The 20,705-nt window shown below is 37.6% G+C and overlaps 1 protein-coding gene across 1 annotated transcript in view; it reads left to right on the top strand.

The window, feature by feature from the left end:
- The window catches only part of LOC127658883 (pre-mRNA-splicing factor CWC22 homolog), a 49,767-nt gene extending 29,299 nt beyond the window's left edge, over window positions 1–20,468 (top strand). The window contains exons 15-21 of the mRNA XM_052148423.1: window positions 1,359–1,419; window positions 15,758–15,835; window positions 16,506–16,658; window positions 16,885–17,012; window positions 17,122–17,223; window positions 17,581–17,774; window positions 19,525–20,468. Coding sequence (XP_052004383.1) covers window positions 1,359–1,419; window positions 15,758–15,835; window positions 16,506–16,658; window positions 16,885–17,012; window positions 17,122–17,223; window positions 17,581–17,774; window positions 19,525–20,090 — 1,282 coding nt within the window. The 3' untranslated portion in view covers window positions 20,091–20,468. The remainder of the gene's footprint in view (window positions 1–1,358; window positions 1,420–15,757; window positions 15,836–16,505; window positions 16,659–16,884; window positions 17,013–17,121; window positions 17,224–17,580; window positions 17,775–19,524) is intronic.
- Window positions 20,469–20,705: the final 237 nt, after the last annotated feature.

Genomic DNA, 20,705 nt, shown 5'->3' with positions numbered 1-20,705 from the left:
GACAAAAACTAAATAATAATTTTAGAATTTATACAAATCATCCTGTTCAAAAGTTGACATCCCATTTGTTCAGAATATAGTTGCCTTAATGAGCGAAGTGAATGTTTGCACCTTTTGTTATTTTTGTGTATCATCATATAGCCAATTTTGTGAAGAACTGAAATATGCAGAAGATGCTTGGAAACCAAAGAACGTGCATTGATGATTTTTATTTAATCAATAGTTCACCCAAAAATGAAATTTCTCTCATCATTTACTCACCCTCATGCCATCCCAGATGTGTATGTATTTCTTCCTTCTGCAGAACACACAGATTTCTAGAAGAATATTTCGGCTCTGTAGGTCCTTCACAATGTTTGTGAATGGGTACCAACATTTTAAAGCTCCAAAAGCACAAACCCAGGATAAAAATAATCCATACGACAGTGGTTAAATCTATTTCTTCAGAAACTATATGAACAGTATGGGTGAGAAACAGATCAGTATTGTTTCTCACCCACACCTATCATATCACTTCTGAAGATATGGATTTAGCCACTGGAGTCTTATGGTTTACTTTTATGCTGCCTTGATGTTTTGGTACTCATTCACTTGCATTGTATATACCTACAGAGATTAAATACTCTTCTAAAATTCTTTGTGTTCAGCAGAAGAAAAGTCATACACATCTGGCGTGAGTGTGAGTAAATTATAAAATAATTATAATTTTTTGAGGGTGAACTATCCCTTTAAGAACAGTGGGCAGTATACTGCTCAGGATAAAGCAAGAACTCATGCACAACTGTCACACAAACAGTTATTACATTTAAAATAAGCAAAACACTACATTAATAACCAAAGGGATATCAACTTTAAAAAGGATAATTTGTGTAACTTCAGTTATTATTTCGTCTTTTTGTTCTGTCAATTAACTGGGTTGAGTGACATGATATGAAATTGTCCTGAGGGCTAAATGTGCACCATAGGACCTCCTAGCGTCAAGCCTAGTCTCCACCTCCCACTTGCAAGCATGACATTGATTACAATTTACTATTTTTTTAATGATCAAGTTAATTAAATAGCCTGTCAAAGAAATATTTTACACATGAAATGTACTTTTGAAACTTGATTGACGCAAACCAAAATATTATTCATAACAAATTAAGTTGGCATATACCGCTGTATAAACATTACGGTAAAGTCAGTGGTTGACATTTATTTCTGTTGAATGATTTATACCGTCATACCGCCAAGCCCTAGAGTAGAGAAGACTTAATGCATTATATTTCCAGTAGAAAATTATGTTGTGTTGGAAATTGCTCTTTTGCCATTAGCAGACAATATGTAAAATGTCATGTTTTTGTGTTTTATTTTCACAGCTTGGACTTCGAAGAATGCGCCCACAAGTTGATAAAAATGGATTTCCCCGATAGCCAAACGGTACGTAAATAAATGCGGCTGGTGTCTCTTAAATCTTGCAGATCTGTCCTGGTATTCTTGTCCCTGTACAAAGCTGTTTATCTAGAGCTTTTAAATTCTAAATATTTGTTTTCAGTCTTTGAGGTCATTTGTGCCTTTGTGGTCACTGGGGGAGCATTTGTCATCTTAATATCCTTGTTTTGCAATTTCACAGAGGGGAAAAATGGCTGTTTTGGCTTATGGCAACTGGGTGTTCCCTGCAATTTTAACTGATTAAATACCTTTCTCTGGAAATGGCCTGTTTTTGATTGTCACCCTGCTGTTTTATGGATCAAGCTGTGATTCGGTGTTCTGGCAGTTCTTGTCTGTTTGATGGAGTTGAAAGTCCTTGTTCACCACCTGAACTGCATCACAAACCTGCAAATATTATATTTGTGGTACATGCTCTGATCAAGGGCAGGGCGATATATTGGTCAATCACAATATATCTACAATTATTTTACTAGCATTATGAAATTGAACAACATTGAGAGCATTGCGACAATTTTTATGCACTATTTTTCTTGAGTTTCCTAATGACTGTGATTAGACTAAATTTGCAATCCCATTTTGACTTGACAGTTTTAGAGCGTTTTCCAGTTTTAGACCATTAAAGCGATGTTTTAAGTGTCTTGGAATATGAATAAAGTGATCAACCGCTATATATATTTTGTTTCTAACTGATATTGAAACTGTTTAATTGTGCTTTTTTGCACAATGGTAACTGATAAATAATTATTCTACAATCTTAAACACGTATTAGCATTATAGCCTCTAAATAGTGTTATAATAATAATATAAGTAATACCGTATTGCCTATATAATATACACACCCACCAGATGGTGGCATTTATCGGTAGATTTAAAAAAAAAAAAAAAAATGTAATTAGGCAATTCAAATATTTGTTAAAATCATTGATGAAGCCAATCATCAGTCGATCTCCATCGGAGTAGTGTATATGTATGTATGTATATTATATTTAGGCAAAATGCAATATTTGTAGTTCTCTGGTCTAGATTACAAAATCTATATTAAAATACCGAACATTCTGTATATGTTGTCCCTGGAGCATATATGTAATTTCAACAAAATGTACCACAGCCGTAATTATGTTTTGGCTTTTTTTTAAAGGGATAGTTCAGCCAAAAATAAAAATTCTCATGATTTACTCGCCCTCCTGGCATCCAAGATGTGTATGACTTTCTTCTGTAGAACACAAATTAAGGATTTTAAAATAATATTTCAGCTCTATAGCTGAAAATAAAATTAATCCATATGACTCTAGTGGTTAAATCCATATCTTCAGGAGTTATATAATAGGCGTGGGTGAGAAATGGATCAATATTTGTCCTTTTTTACGATAAATTCTCCTCCCTGTCCAGTAGGTGGTGACATGGATGAAGATTGCGAATCACCAAAAACAAAAGAATGTGAAACTATAAAAGGACTTAAATATTTCTCACCAACACAGTTCATATTGTTTCTGAATATTATAGATTTAACCACTAAAGTACTTTTTATGTTGCCCTTATGTGGATTTTGGAGCTTCAAAACTTTGGCTCCCATTCACTTGAATTGTATGGACCAATGGAGCTGAGAAAGTCTTCAAAAAAATCTTAGTTTGTGTTCAGCTGAAGAAAGGAAGTCGAACACATCTGGGATGGCATGAGGGTGAGTAAATGATGAGAGAATTTTCATTTTTGGGTGAACTATTCCTTACTTCCACAAAGAAGTACAGAATCAAACAAGATGGGATTGTGACACACTCCCTTCCACCACCTTGGCTTCTTTTGGTAATTTCAGAAAAGAGCCATCAAGGTGAACAAGATGGAAATATTGTGCAGGTAGGCCTGAGGGAAATTGTATTACGGGGTAGCATCTTACAGATCCCTTTATCATATCGCTCCGGCCTTCTGCACAAACTTGTTTAGGTCGGTAGGAGTGATGCATCTTGTCGCACTCCACATGCTTGCAAACATATGTCAGCTTGGCTTAGTGTGAAATCACTACAACCCACTATCACTTCCAGATAAACCTGTGATGACTTTGAGCCAGTTATAAGTGCCATGGATTTAGTTAGCATACTTTTTATAATGCTTGCAAGGCTTTAAGAGCTTTTTTCCCTGGAACACAAATGTAATGTTAGGCACAATATTAGGAACTGTCAGCTTCAGTCACCATTTACTTTCATTGTATTGATAAAAGATGCTATTAAAGTGATTGTGACTGAGATTGTCAGTCCCTAATATTCTGGTGGTGAGGGTATGTCCTGTTATGTTACATGGAAGAACAAAAGTAATGACAATAACAAAACGGAAGCAGCAACAAAAAAAAAAAAAGGATTTTGGTACTGTTTATATTGCACAACTGTCTGTCTTGTCTTGTCACTGAATTCGTAGCGTTTTCAAATTACACGACGAATCCGCAACTGGGGTGACCACATTACAAGACGTGTTACGAATCCCTGACGACTCTTCCTGGACTCCAAATTACGTTTCACAACAGAATACACACGAGAAGTGATACGAGATACGAAAACAAATGCATGATCATATGTTATGCATTTCAGAATATGATATGTATGTTTTTAATCATATTTTATTGGTTATAATATGAAAAAGTATCTCCTACTGTAAAATCTACCTATTTGCTTACCTGACTGTCCAAGAGAATTGGCAATTTCTCTCCAACTCTTTTCTTTCTCCACCCGGTTGTGGTACAGTTCAGATGAAACATCAAATGTTTCTGTCAATGTCCGACTAATTTTTCCTCCATTTCTTAGGTCCAATGGACTCCTCCCACTGAAACTTCCTCTGCCCCGTTTCTTGCTCTCTCATTGGCTGTAGGTCAACGCTGCTGTTGTATTCAGTCAAAACATATTTCACATTGCGCGATTTGGAATCGCAGACAGGTCCAGATATTTAACATTCTAGATATCTCGCTGACATCGGCGACGCGTCAGCACTTCTCTCAAATCACGTCTTTGATAGTTCATACATTGCAATCGTCGCTCACGGGAGCGAACTCCGTTTTGCCCACGATTTCAGGCTTTTGTCGGCGATCTCCACAAAACTGTCGACGAGTGAAAATCAGGCTTAAAATCGTGTAGTGTAAACTCGGCATTACAAACCAATGCCAAAAACTTCAACACTGTTCTTTTGCTGCTCTACGAACACTGGTATTTCTGCCAAGAAAGTAAAATCTTTAATTTTTTTACATTCTGTTTACACAAAATTTAGGCCGAGCAATTTGATGAGAATATTTTGAGCTTATGGTTGAAGTCTATAAGCAAGTAAATCAAGCTATAAATAGATGATTATATGATTACCTCAATGCAAGGAAGTGCTAGTGTTTGCCAGTTTGCTGGCGGTGGGGCGTTCTTGGAAGTCAGAGCTGCCAAAACCTGGCTCATGTCCAGACCCACCACAGACCTCTGCGTCATCACGCACCTGAGCCTGCACAGCAACAGCTCCTGTATGTCCTCTCCCAGCTCAAACTCCCCAGTCTCTGCACACATGAGCAAACACTTGAGCTGCTCTGGTTTCCTTAACATTGCTGTTTGATAAATAAGTTATTATAGGAACTAGACATCTGAAACTGGGGAATCTGAAATTTTGGCCAGGGTTTTGTGTGGCCAATTAAAGTGTATGCTTTTATAGACATCTCTGTTACATTAACATACAATGTAACATAAAACGTGTACTACCACTCAAAAGTTTGGACACACTTGAATGAATTTGTTTAGGTTAAAACCTTTTGATCAGAAAGCTCATGTCGCAGTCACAAATGCTATAATATACACTCACCTAAAGGATTATTAGGAACACCATACTAATACTATGTTTGACCCCCTTTCGCCTTCAGAACTGCCTTAATTCTACGTGGCATTGATTCAACAAGGTGCTGAAAGCATTCTTTAGAAATGTTGGCCCATATTGATAGGATAGCATCTTGCAGTTGATGGAGATTTGTGGGATGCACATCCAGGGCACGAAGCTCCCGTTCCACCACATCCCAAAGATGCTCTATTGGGTTGAGATCTGGTGACTGGGAGCCATTTTAGTACAGTGAACTCATTGTCATGTTCAAGAAACCAATTTGAAATGATTCAAGCTTTGTGACATGCTTGAATCATTATCCTGCTGGAAGTTGCCATCAGAGGATGGGTACATGGTGGCCATAAAGGGATGGACATGGTCAGAAACAATGCTCAGGTAGGCCGTGGCATTTAAACGATGCCCAATTGGCACTAAGGGGCCTAAAGTGTGCCAAGAAAACATCCCAGTGCAGTGGTAACAAGGCATGATGGATCCATGTTCTCATTCTGTTTACGCCAAATTCTGACTCTACCATCTGAATGTCTCAACAGAAATCGAGACTCATCAGACCAGGCAACATTTTTCCGGTCTTCAACTGTCCAATTTTGGTGAGCTCTTGCAAATTGTAGCCTCTTTTTCCTATTTGTAGTGGAGATGAGTGGTACCCGGTGGGGTCTTCTGCTGTTGTAGCCCATCCGCCTCAAGGTTGTGCGTGTTGTGGCTTCACAAATGCTTTGCAGCATACCTCGGTTGTAACGAGTGGTTATTTCAGGCAAAGTTGCTCTTCTATCAGCTTGAATCAGTCGGCCCATTCTCCTCTGACCTCTAGCATCAACAAGGCATTTTCGCCCACAGGACTGCCGCATACTGGATGTTTTTCCCTTTTCACACCATTCTTTGTAAACCCTAGATATGGTTGTGCGTGAAAATCCCAGTAACTGAGCAGATTATGAAATACTCAGACCGGCCCGTCTGGCACCAACAACCATGCCACGCTCAAAATTGCTTAAATCACCTTTCTTTCACATTCTGACATTCAGTTTGGAGTTCAGGAGATTGTCTTGACCAGGACCACACCCCTAAATGCATTGAAGCAACTGCCATGTGATTGGTTGATTAGATAATTGCATTAATGAGAAATTGAACAGGTGTTCCTAATAATCCTTTAGGTGAGTGTATAATACTATATTTGGACCGAATAGTGAATGAAAATCAGCCAACAAGTGCCGCGGATACATGGGAACTCAATATTGTGTAAAAAGTATCCTGGGTGGAATCCATGCAAAGGGTGGCTACTTTGCAGAATCTAAAAGATAAGAGTATTGATTTTGTGAACATAATTCACATACTTTCATTTGTGTCAATTCATAATTTTGAAGACGTCACTATTATTCTAAATGTGGAAAATAGTAATAATGGTGAGTAATGTGAAGATGTGTCCAAATATTTGACTGGTAATGTATATATTCTGGACTGATTTGATATGTCATCCTGATTTCTGTCATTTGATTAATGAACTGTGGGACGCTTACCATTAAAGTTAATTCCTTTTAATGAGAAACAACAAACGCAGTCCCTCGTTTGGAGTCTGTTTCAGCATAACACTATGCCAGGTGTTCCTTTTGCACATGTTGGTTTATGTCCTTGGAACCCACTGCGTTGTTCCTCCTGAGACATAGAACCAGAATAAACTGTCCTTGGGCAGTCAAGTGACATTTTCTACCCAGTGAGCTGTCCTTGCTCCTAAAGGGACTGTCATGGAAAACCTGGATATAGAGTACCAGGGAATTATCAATTGTGATTTCTAGGTCTCGAAAATTCATGGAAATTATTAAAATCTCTATATTTATCTATAGTGAATTTGCTATTTTTTTGTTTTTCTCTGCTCTATAATATTATGTGTTCTAGATGATGCTATTTGTATAGTACAACTTGCCGATTTGTGAGCCAATCATTCTTTCTAGTTGGTCCATTTTAATGAACTGGACTGATTCACAAATCAGGCTTTCAATAGTCATTCAAATCTCAATCTCAAAAAGTCCTGAAAATGAATAAAATCTTAAAAGTCAAAGAAATTTCTGTGCTCTGCTGTAATACGTGTTTAAGGTAATTAAGTTATTTGATGTTAGAAACAGTCCTAATCCAGAATTTAACATCCTAATCCATTAATCACATTTGTCTGGAAAGGTCAAGGTATAGCCATGAACATTCATCTGTCAATAAGTGTGGTAACCCAGTAGAAGGAAACCATCATACCAGCTGTAATCCTAGGCTGTCATTAAAAAGATAAGCTTTTCTGTTGAAGGAAAATGCCTCCGGATGATGTCATTAGCTTGCCATGGAAAAAAAGATGACTATTAAAAGGGTGGAATGTTGCTTTAAATCTCACAAGGCATCCACTGATTGGCAGCTGTTGCTGTTAGGGTGGATCTTGTTTACAGTCTGCAACAAGAAGTCTACCACATGTTTGGTTTCCAGTTTCCGCATCTACATCGAAGCATTTTAGAATTTAGGAACTACATTTAATGGTATTAGGCAGAGAAAGCCTATGAAACATTGAAAATACTTTTAGCGTGAACATTATACAGGAACTAAAAGAGTATATTAAAATAACTTCTATCCCTCACAGGCTCATTTTCGTTTGAATCAAATTAAATATTGTGTCTTTCTACTCTAACATCCATGAAGCTTAAATGACTCATTGTTTAACTTAACTTTTATACAGCCTATAAGGATCATTTATTATTCTTGTGAGGTTTATTTCTCTTCACCCTCAGAAAGTAAAGACCAAAGCTTACCCTGCAAAAATGGAAATGGTTTAACTAGATATGTTGATGTTTATAGTGAAATGTTGAAAACATTACTGCCTGTCTCATCTTCAGAAAATCTGACTCTTAATATCCAGGCTTTTATTCATTTAAATTGTGCTGACACATCAAAGTTGCCCTTCAGAAGAGGATCGTAAAATATTTCATGGTGCAAATTTTTGATGAGGTGCAAATGAAAATTAGCAAAGGCAATGGCAATTGACGTATAGCAGCCGCTGTCTGGCAGCACAGTTGATGGTATGATTATGGGTCTTGTCAGCAATAAACACATTACTGTGTGGAATGAATCATGGGGTTTCACAGATGGGCTGTTCATTATTTAGCCACATTTCTGTGGCCTCTGCCAGTCCCAGTCACCGTGAATACAAACATATGGATTGAATACATTAGACTGAATCATTCTCCGACTCTGCGTTCAGTTAGCAGAGAGACAGCATTAAGCGAATGAGGATTCATTTTGCAAAAAGCTTTTGCTACCATTATTTGTCAATGAATGAGAATGAATTAAGTGCAGAGAGGAATACGGATATCCTTTTGGCTTTGCAGTAATAAGAGTACACTTTGAAAGGAAAGAGCGGTCGACCTTGTGTGAGACACACCGGCACATGGGAAAATAATTTATTTCAAGGTTATGTGGTTGTTAGGATGTCCCTGTGCTGTTGGGTTTACTACGTGTTTTCTTATGTGCTCAAGTCAAAAGAGCCCACCATCAAGTTTTATCATAGGCCACATTCACACAGCAGCAGAATACGGTTGTCAGTCCTCTTTTGAGTGCTTCATACGGTTACGTTCACTCACAGTTTAGTTAATTACGAGTGTAAACGCCCGCATATTTTCAGGTCTCACAACCGTTCTCTGCAAACGTGTAATGTGTGAACAGAAACGTACTGAATAGTTAGTTATCCATCACGTCATTTAATGTAAGAGAGCCACGCTGCACTGTACACGATTGTGTCGTGTTTTATGTGAGGTTTCGTTAACTCGCAGATATGGAGGTATTAGCTGCTTGTCATCTGAAGATTCAACCCATTTTCCACAGGTTGCTTACGCGCACAAGCCACATATTGCTCCAAGCATGCATGACTTTCTGTCTTCCATGGACCACAAATGCATATGTTAGGCAGAAAGTTATGTTCTGACCGCCTCAGTCGCTGTTTACTTTGTGTAGAAAAAAAGATTCAATGAAAGTGAATAGTGACAAACTAACATTCTGCTTAATATCTTTTGAAAAAGTCATACAGGTTAGGAACTTCATGAGGGTGTGTACATAAACAGAATTTCATTTTTGTATAAACTATCCCTTCAAGTGAGAAATGGTAATAGTGATGCTTGACATAGCAAAAATAGCTATTTGTACTCACCCGATCAGTGGTAATGGAAAATACATTTCTTCCACACAATGCTCTGCATCTGCACCTTCTCACCTTGGAATTATTGATTGAAACTTCCAGCTTGTTCTTAAGTAGCCAGATATCTTCAGCATGGAGCTCTCCCACACTTCTCCATCTGTCCTTAAGAATCAGGTGAACAAGACTCAGTCCGAACTCATCCATGTAGAATGAAGAGAGGTCATGAACCCATTGCACTAGGGGAAAGCTGCCCTGCGTCTGATATGTGACTGTCTGTCTGTTTGTTTGAGGTTGAGCTTCTAATTCCTTGATACTATGGGCTTTGAGGATATGATGAGTTCAATTAAAGTTTTTATCTATATTACAATTTTTTTTTTCCTTTATCGATTCTTTTATTATGTTGTGCATGAACGGGAGTGTAAGTGGTTATTGATTGTCTCGATGTGAGTTTGGCTTTCAGTCCTTTTGCTGTTTGTTCAATTTGACAGCATTGCCAATTTCATTTGAAAGTAGGCAGACAGTTTGGTCCTATTCCATCCTAAAAAAAAAAAAAAAAAGTAGTTTGTTTTACTGAAGAAAAAGTCATATACATATGGGATGGCATAAGGGTCAGTAAATGATGGGAATTTTCATTTTTGGGTGAACTATGCCTTTAATAAAGGCTAATGGCATATATAAACATATATATATGCCATTAGCTTTTGGCTGTATTTTATATCGTTTTTATCCATTTTTACAGAACAGATGGCAGGTCATCTGTGAAAAAACAGTCTTGCTGTGCAGTGTGCACGATTACAGATTTCACATCACATACACTCCCTCTTGCTCTTCCTCATATCTCTTTTCGAAAATTACCTGGCTGCCAATGGGGAAATGGTTTTATCGAGTTTGTGTCAATCACAGCTTATCCATCACGCTGCAGTTCCATATGTATGTTGAACAAATGATTTAGGTACATATTTATTATTATACATATTGTTTGCAGTTTATAGAGAAAATATATAATGTATGCTTGCTCTTGAGTTGCTTCAATAATAAATACATATTTTGGCATACTTTTTGATGCTCCATTGTGAAAACAAAATCAACATCATTAATAACTACTAGCTTTACCAACACAAAATGGGTGTAGTTTTAAAGCTTAGCAGCTGGGATTTTCAATGCAGATATATATGCAATATAACCAACTCTGAACAGGTTTATTTTTGAGTTTTTGCTTGTAACTTCATAAAACAAACACAATATAAAAATAGCAGATGTTCCAGATTAAAACCATGCTCCCGAGTCCAAATACAGTGTGATGTGATAGACCTTAATAAATCACAGAGAAAATCACGGATGCTACCTCCAGATTTATTTTTTTATTTTTTTGTCATCTTTGCTGGCTTGAGTGTTTCTGTTACTGCTGATCTCCTGGGATTTTCACACACAATAGTCTCTAGAATTTACTACGAATGGTGCCAGAAACAAAAAAACATCCAGTGAGCAGCAGTTCTGCAGATGGAAACAGCTTGTTGAGAGGTCAACAGAGAATGGACAGACTGCTTCGAACTAACAAAGTCTACAGTAGCTCATATAACCGCCGCTTTTTACAGTTGTGGTGAGATGAATAGCATCTCATAATGCAATTCTGAGATGCGGGTTAGTGCTGTTTTGGAAGCATGAGGGGGACCTACACAATATTAGGCAGGTGGTTTTAATGTTGTGGCTGATCTGTGTGTGTATGTATGTATGTACACTCACCTAAAGGATTATTAGGAACACCATACTAATACTGTGTTTGACCCCCTTTCGCCTTCAGAACTGCCTTAATTCTACGTGGCATTGATTCAACAAGGTGCTGAAAGCATTCTTTAGAAATGTTGGCCCATATTGATAGGATAGCATCTTGCAGTTGATGGAGATTTGTGGGATGCACATCCAGGGCACGAAGCTCCCGTTCCACCACATCCCAAAGATGCTCTATTGGGTTGAGATCTGGTGACTGTGGGGGCCATTTTAGTACAGTGAACTCATTGTCATGTTCAAGAAACCAATTTGAAATGATTCGAGCTTTGTGACATGGTGCATAATCCTGCTGGAAGTAGCCATCAGAGGATGGGTACATGGTGGCCATAAAGGGTTGGACATGGTCAGAAACAATGCTCAGGTAGGCCGTGGTATTTAAACGATGCCCAATTGGCACTAAGGGGCCTAAAGTGTGCCAAGAAAACATCCCCCACACCATTACACCACCACCACCAGCCTGCACAGTGGTAACAAGGCATGATGGATCCATGTTCTCATTCTGTTTACGCCAAATTCTGACTCTAACATCTGAATGTCTCAACAGAAATTGAGACTCATCAGAAAAGGCAACATTTTTCCAGTCTTCAACTGTCCAATTTTGGTGAGCTCTTGCAAATTGTAGCCTCTTTTTCCTATTTGTAGTGGAGATGAGTGGTACCCGGTGGGGTCTTCTGCTGTTGTAGCCCATCCGCCTCAAGGTTGTGCGTGTTGTGGCTTCACAAATGCTTTGCTGCATACCTCGGTTGTAACGAGTGGTTATTTCAGGCAAAGTTGCTCTTCTATCAGCTTGAATCAGTCGGCCCATTCTCCTCTGACCTCTAGCATCAACAAGGCATTTTCGCCCACAGGACTGCCGCATACTGGATGTTTTTCCCTTTTCACACCATTCTTTGTAAACCCTAGAAATGGTTGTGCGTGAAAATCCCAGTAACTGAGCAGATTGTGAAATACTCAGACCGGCCCGTCTGGCACCAACAACCATGCCACGTTCAAAATTGCTTAAATCACCTTTCTTTCCCATTCTGACATTCAGTTTGGAGTTCAGGAGATTGTCTTGACCAGGACCACACCCCTAAATGCATTGAAGCAACTGCCATGTGTAGGGCTGGGACGGTTACGCATTACCGCAATACCGCGGTCACGTGACTCCAACCGCGGGTCTGAGCTTGTCACCGTCGTCACCGCAAAAAAACAAAAACAAAAAAAACATTGGCCTGCACATGTGTGCACGTTGTGTCTAATGACATGGATTCATTGTGTCTAATGACATGGATTCATTGATTCTAATGATATGGATTATGTCTAATGATATTAGCCTACATGGATTCAAGGTTTTCTAAACAAAACTTATCAAAATATGGAGCAAATCCGACCTTTCGCGAGTTGGGGAGCGCAATGTTCCATGACACATAATAACATTCCATTTGTATTAGAGATGCGCGGATGGGCTATTATTATTTAATCCGCAACCGCATCACAAAACTCATCTGTCCGCACCAACGCTTTTTGATAAATTTTCAAAACCGCATCCGCGGCGCTGACTGTTTTAAGGTCTGAGTGATGCAAGGCTGCTGCCGCGAGGCTAGAAAGCTCTTGGCTGTTCTAGAAAGGAGACCGATCCAATGCAGCAAAGATATTTTAAAGGCTAAAGTCCCTAGTAGACTATAGCCTATTGGCTATGTTGTATCCCCAGAATATCAGCAGTGAAGTCCGTTTCCGATTAGGCACAGGGATAAAAATAAATAAATAAATAGTAACGCACATCGGCAAACCTGACTACTAGGCTACTGTAGCCTAAAATTTTATCATTTTGTTTTGAATTTTGTTTAAAATGCATTTTAAGATTTCTATTTATTTCTCATGTCTGTGAGGCAGTAGGCCTAGCCGCCGAGTTTCGGTTCATTTATGAGAGAGCTCACGCGCAAGAGATCGCATCGGCGCTTCCACGTCCTGCTGCTGATTATATGTCTGCTATATTTGCTTCTTATTTATTAATTCCAGGCAATTAGTTAATGAAACAGTGATTAAAATTAAGATACAATTTATACAAAACTAAATTTTAAGTTAAAGAAAGGCTTTCTACAAAACAAAACTTAATAAAGTGGTCAAAATCATGTCTGACCCATCTTCAATGCGAATGTATCTGAGAATAATCTTAAATAAGGAAATCTATACAGTGATTAGTTCATGCCAAATTACTGCTTGATGAAAATTTGACTATTTAAAATTGTGCTCGTTTTTTTCTTCGGATGTAGGTGACAATATTTAAAGTCTGTCTATCAAAAGCGACTTCTGATGTGTGCGCCAAAGTCTGTCGGGGGACTTCTCTGATCCAATGTAATGTATTTAGTGCGGTTTACCGCTATACCGCGTGAATATCTTGCTTTTCAACCGCGGTTAGAAAAAATCCATACCGCCCTAGCCATGTGATTGGTTGATTAGATAATTGCATTAATGAGAAATTGAACAGGTGTTCCTAATAATCCTTTAGGTGAGTGTATGTGTGTGTGTGTATATATATATATATATATATATATATATATATATATATATATATATATATATATATATATATATATATTAGGGCTGTCAATTGATTAAAATTTTTAATCGAATTAATTACATGGTGTCCCGATTAATTAATCGCATATACAAATATTTGTATATAACAATAACTCAATATATAATGATTATACATATTTATATCAATATATAATTATACATAGTTATCTTTAAATATTAAAATTTTAATATATATATAAAAAATATATATATATATATATATATATATATATATATATATATATATAAAAATATTCAGATAATTAAAATGCATTACATTCTTGTAGCAGACGATGTAATCATTGATAAGACAATACAAAAAGCGGCTTTAGAATACAATGTATTGTTTACTACCATATTTTTGATCATAAGTCAATCATTGGCACACAGTTCACAGCAATCCATTACACAAGTGAATTTGTCAATCAGTTGGAGATTTATTATAAGGGCTTGTTTAAGGGCCCGTCAATTTACACCTACGTCAGACGTCTCGGTCAAGTTAAATATAGTTTAATACTCAATCTTTAAACACATCTTGAGATCCCTTAGATCGCATTTGCGCTCCGAGTGTTTTGAACACATGTTTGTGTTGTTCTGCCTGCTGAAGTGTTTTCTTCACTGTATAAACTGTGCATTGCTCATGCAGCTGAAATTTCACTTACTGCCCTCAGGAGTAAACAGGTGGTACGACAAGCTTTCGTTTCTCAGGAAACTTCCTTATTATGTTCTGTGGGCATGCGATTAATTACATAATAACGTGTTATTTTTTGTAAAATGAATCGCACTGAATTAATGTGTTAAATCGACAGCCCTTATGTATATATAAAACCATCTCAATTGTATCTCAAGTGTTCAAGGCTTCATCTGCCTGGACTCCACTGTTTTAACACTCTTAAGAAAAAAGCATGGAATGGATATTTCAAGACAGCTGTATAAATCAGGGCTATTCAATTCCGTTCCTCGAGCAGTCAAATAGGCCAGGTTATAGATAATTGCATCTGATATAAAACATAGCCATTTTAAAACTGAAAACAGATCCCAGTTGTTACTAAAAATTTGATGGTCAAGATTTGTCACAATCCGCTAGCTTGTTTCACACCACTGTCCTCACCCAACTCATTTTTTTTTAGCACAACTCTAATTTTGTATCAGGCTGCAGCCCATCCAGGTTTAATTTGTAAATTGATCATGAGTATGTCTGTCTTCTAGTGAAGAAATTAGGTTATGAAAGATATGAGGTTTTGAAATCAATAGGCTGATGGAGTATTAGGGGGCATTATTAGAGAAGTGATGGGAATAACCATCCATCACTCTGCAGATCTGGATGTTGGATGAGTTGTCTCTATGCAGTCCTTTGGTGCTCAGCTGAGCTGCCGGTGCAATGAGGAAATAGCTAAATGGCTTTTTTGAGTGTGTAATCCCTCCTGTTTCATTTGAGGGGGAAGTGCAGCTGATGGATGCTTTCGGTGTGAACGTCCCTTTAAGGAAAGAGCCCTGAGATTTTACCGGAACTGTTTTTAGATCATTACATCCGATGTGGGCATGGAGTGTAAACATTAGAACTAGAATCTAATCAAAGAATGCTCAATCTTGGTCCGGGAAAACTGCAGTTTAGCTCCATTTCTACTCAAACTGCTGGTAATGGACCCTTTTCACATTTTAGGTTTAGAACTTGGTAAAAATCGATTGTGGGTCAAACTTATATTTGCTCAAAATACTATATAATTTATCCACTTTTATTTTTCCACCAATTAATTTTATTAAATTGATCCTCTTGACCTACTCTGTAAAGTTATGAAGGTATGAAATCAGTTGGCTGATTGAGTTTTAGAGGGTACAAGTAGAGAATTGCTGAGATTGGTTGACTGTCTTCAACCTGCTGTGATCATTTCCACACTTCTTTGTGCTCCATCCCCAGATGCTTAGTCCATGTTTGAGATTTCTTATTCCAATATGTCTCTGTTGCCTCCACAGAAAGAGCTGTGCAATATGATTCTGGACTGTTGTGCCCAGCAAAGAACGTACGAGAAGTTCTTTGGCCTCCTGGCTGGGGTAAGTCCATCTCTTCCCTTCTCTATCTCTTATGTTGTGTTCACATTTGGTTGAAATTACTGTAATTACAACTTGTAGAATCTACTGAGCTGTATATGTCATAGGACAACCACAGATAGTTCCAACGTAGTTTCATGAATGTAACTAGAACGGGGGGCTTTATTGGGTCAAAGTTGTTTGGTATGGGAAAATGACACTACAACTGTTGGATAGTGGTGATTTTAAAAATATGGATAGAAATAATTTTCACAGTAAATATTTAAATGATTTTAGGGTTATAGTAGATCATCATAGTTTTAAATGCAATAGTTTATCATCTATTTTCATAGTTTAATATTGAAAGTATGGCTCTGGGTGAAGGCTAAAACAATACAATCTATACATAAAAGGATTTTGAAGGGTACAAAATATAAAATGTTTCCTAGTAAGTTAGAGAAACACCTAATTATGAATTATGAATGGGTGGTAGGTGTGTTTTACATATTGGGAACTCATGTAAAAATTCTGACTTTACAACATTAGTCTATGTTTAGATTTATAACATTTAAAGTGGCAACCACCTCCATGAGCAATTTTGCTGTGAGATTTCAGCAGTTGTTTTTCTTTCTTCATCTGAGATTTTATATATATATATATATATGTATATTTTTTTTTATATATATAAATGTAGAGGTTCTGCCTGTTGAAGAAAGATTATATGGAGAGTTTTGAGGGCATCTTCCAGGAGCAGTATGAGACCATCCACCGTCTCGAAACCAACAAACTGCGAAATGTTGCCCGAATGTTTGCTCATCTCCTCTACACAGACTCCGTTCCATGGAGTGTGAGTTACTCTAATTGTTTCCTCCTTTACATTAGCAGCATCGGCATTCAGACGTAGCCTTTAAAGTAATGCTTCCCTCAAGCTGTAATTTCATTATAGAAAACAACTCTTCAGTACAGCTGGACATGTTATTGGTTTCCCGATGCTGATCTTTAATGAGTTAATGTATCTGGCTTTAGGCTGAAATTGTTTGGCCTTGCAGATAAATGCTGTGTTTTCTCCCCAGGTCCTTGAATGTGTAAGAATGAGCGAAGACACGACGACATCTTCCAGTCGAATCTTTGTGAAGATTTTGTTCCAAGAGCTTTGTGCTTATATGGGTTTGCCTAAACTGAACGAGAGACTAAAGGACATGTAAGTGCTCCTCTGTGTGTACTATAATTTCATCAGACAAAATGTTAATAAACATTCATTGTTGAATCTCAAAGCTTCAAAATGGACCGTTTCATTGTTTATTTCTTAGAACTTTACAGCCATTCTTCGAGGGTCTGTTCCCACGTGACAACCCAAGAAACACAAGATTTGCCATTAATTTCTTCACATCTATTGGTCTTGGAGGACTTACGTAAGTACCTTTGGAATCTCTGCTTTGGGGTCAGCTACATTCAGTGTAGTCATTATTAAAAGTTGATCTTTTCTGCACCACTAGTGTCACCAAACGGAATTACAGTTTTCAAACAGGTTTCCAAAACACTCCCTCAGTCGGTTGGACAAGCAAATCGTCAATTTACTCCATTGAGCTAATTTTACTATGTTGGACATGTTAGGATGTTCAGACGTGTCAAAAATGTTTTAGAATTGCCCGTTTTTAAATCAACATATAATATAATAGGATAGGATGAAAGTATTTTAACATTGAAAAAAATGACACATCAAATTGTCATTGAACTGTGTCTGTTGGTTTTTTGCTGTCCTTCATCAGGGATGAGCTTCGAGAACATCTGAAGAATGCTCCTAAGATGATCATGACCCAGAAACTGGATGTGGAGTCATCTGATTCGTCCTCATCTTCCTCAGACTCTTCCTCATCCTCAGATTCCTCGTCTGACAGTGGCAGCAGCGATTCTGATTCGTCCAGTGACTCTGATTCTTCCTCCAGCAGTGGCAGCTCTTCAGGTATTAATTAACCTGGGATAAAGGGATTTGAATTAAAGGGGCCGTATTCTCCATTTCTATTGCATTTCCTCCCTCAAGTCCAATGTTAGTCAAGGCTTCTTGCACCAAAATGGTTGTAATTAGATTTTCATGATAATTTTCAACTAGTGATGCACCGATCCACTACCTGGATTGGTATTGCCTTCGATACAAGTTACATGTTTTTAACCAGATCAGGTATCGGTCCGACAAGCCTTATCCATATCCGATACTGTGTTTTAGTCATTGTCGTTACTGTAGCTCCAAAAATCACATATAAGCACCATTAAAGTAGTCCATATGACTCTTATGCATAATGCATTTTATTGAAAGTCTTTTGAAGACGAACAAAAGCTTTAAGTGCAAAAGGCTGCATGCGCGCTGTAGCACACACTCATTGCATGAGCTGCTGTTATCAGATCTCAAAGCGTCCCACAATGTGAGCACTCAACACAAACAAACAACATCTCAGATGTAGATGCTCAATAGTTATTGTCTGTACATGCATCGAGAATGGCACCGTAGAAGCATTTCTCCAGATTTTGAATAAGAATTGAATTGACTCTTCGCTAAGCCCCTCCTTAAAAGCACTTCTGACCAATCCTGTCTTAGCAACTGTTGCCCTGCTGCCATTACTCTGACATGTGATAGCTTTTTTTTTTTTCCAATGAAAGCCTATGGAAGTAATGTGTGTTTGAGTACTTGATTTTATAGAAATAATCCAAGCATGTATTTAGTTGTTGGCAGGTCATTTATAATAATGCCACGAGATATCCAGAGAGGATACACACAGTGTTTTTCTTTCTTTTAAAAATAAAATAAAATTCTTTAAATTAATCTGGAGAAGAGCATGTTATGGATTAAACCATGTCAGCCCTCATTCCAAAATTAACATGTAACATCTGCATGTTACTAACTGAATGTTAATTTAGTTGTGTATTGATTCAATTCATAGTAAAAGCGATGGTAAATAAGAGTTCACAGCATCAAAATTTGTGTGTTTATGAGATGTTATAAACAGCTGTTCACTTGCGCTAATGTTATTAGATGTATACTTGCTATTAAATGTTTTTCTCTTTTCGAGTGACTGTAATAATCGTTTGCCTTGATTCTGATTCATCGTCTCCACAGTTTATAATCAAATTATTGTGTAATTTAACAATTTATTTTACAAAAAACATCCATTAATGAGAATATTTTGACAAAAACCTCATCATTTGTGGCAATCTCCCATTCATTCTAATGGGGAGTTCTGCAGAGCTTGTCAGAGCTGGCAACCGTAACCAAGGGGCGGAGCTCAGCGAAGGGACTATTAAACTACTGTAAACGAGGCACACGCACTCAAAGGGCTTCTTGGAGTATTCTAACCATCAAAATAAGAGTCTGAGGGTTTTAAAGTTAAAAAGGCAAGTCTGAATGTACATTACAATATAATAATTTCTAAAAGTTTATAATTAATAATAATAATATTTGTTTAAATATTCCAATAATATTTAAGTAGGTTCCAATAAATAATTGTGAATAAAAAGTGGACGTATCTTATTACATCTAAAGTGAACAAAAAAAGAGATCTGAAACCAAAATTACTGTTAATTTTGCTGCTGCAATATCCAGTTGACCAGTTAACAATAAAATAGTTCATGAACTAATCTCCAAATCTGCTGATTTTGATGCCTGTTTGGTCCTGAATACTTCATTAGAGTAGTGATTACATACTTTTCTTCCTATGCAGACTCGAAGCACAAGAAGTTGTCAGGCAAGAAGGACAAGTACAAGGAGAATAAGAGCTCCAGAAAGGCAGCTAACCAGAAATCACCTCTAGACGAGCGGCCCAGCAAGAGACACGAGAATCAGCAACAAGATAGCAGCCTGGAGGACCGTCGCAAATCTGACAACCACCACAGAGATTCCCGCCGTCGGGGACATGAGGACTCACCCCCTACTCAACAGCGTGAAGAACCAGAGCGTGGAAGAGGACATAAGGACCAGCAGCATTACAGGAATGCACAGGACTATGAGGACAGACAGAATGACTCGTATAGTCGTCACAGCAGTAAAAACGGCTCCCAGGTGGACAAGGACAAAGATAGACGGCGTAGTAGAGAGAAGGAACCTCTGCGGAGAAGCAGAGAGAGGTCAAAGTCACAAGAGCGGAGCCGCAAGGACATCGACTTCAGGGACTCGTACAGAAAAGGCATGGAGAGGGTGGACAAAGAGAACAGAAATTCTGACAGATATAGAGAGTCTAGGAGAAAAGAGGAGAGAAGCAGGGATAGTTCACCTAGGAGACATAGATAGCCTTCTTGAAGAAGAAGATATAAAAATCATGATAGTCATGGTGTTGTCCCAACTTTGAACCTTGTTTGTTCACTGTGGCTCTCACTTGTGTGCTTTTGCTTAGCCTCAAATTTGCTGTACGGTAAAGCATAATGAAAATTTTAACATTCGTTGAAAGTACAAATGTAGGAGTGTACCATGCACACATGATTCTGTGTAAGGAGATCCTGAAAGGATTTCAGGGGTTAAAATGAGCTTGGCTCATCTTGTGGTGGACGTTTTGTATTTTTATGTATCTTTCGCCCAATTGCATTTTTTGGTGGTTGTTAAAAATAATTGGGGGAAAAAACAAGATTAAAGCTGACATTTGCTATAAATTCACAAGGTTGATTGTGTTCATTAAAGGTTAGGGTCGCAGATGGTTTTTCCTTCTACTTATGTCTAATAAAAGGTAAAACAAAACAAAATGGCAAAAACAAATTATAGGCCCTTTAAAGAATAATGTGCTGTTTTGGTTTGATTTCAATAAATTAAATCCAGTTTCAGAGTTTTATCTGAAGATATCTCAGAAAAACATATTCACAACATATGTTTGTGATGATTTAGTTACCAATATAACATTCAAATATTAAATAA

The sequence above is a fragment of the Xyrauchen texanus genome, chromosome 18 (genome assembly GCF_025860055.1).
Source record: "Xyrauchen texanus isolate HMW12.3.18 chromosome 18, RBS_HiC_50CHRs, whole genome shotgun sequence".
In the NCBI taxonomy this organism is placed as follows: domain Eukaryota; kingdom Metazoa; phylum Chordata; class Actinopteri; order Cypriniformes; family Catostomidae; genus Xyrauchen; species Xyrauchen texanus.
This window is presented reverse-complemented; position numbering and strand designations above follow the sequence as displayed.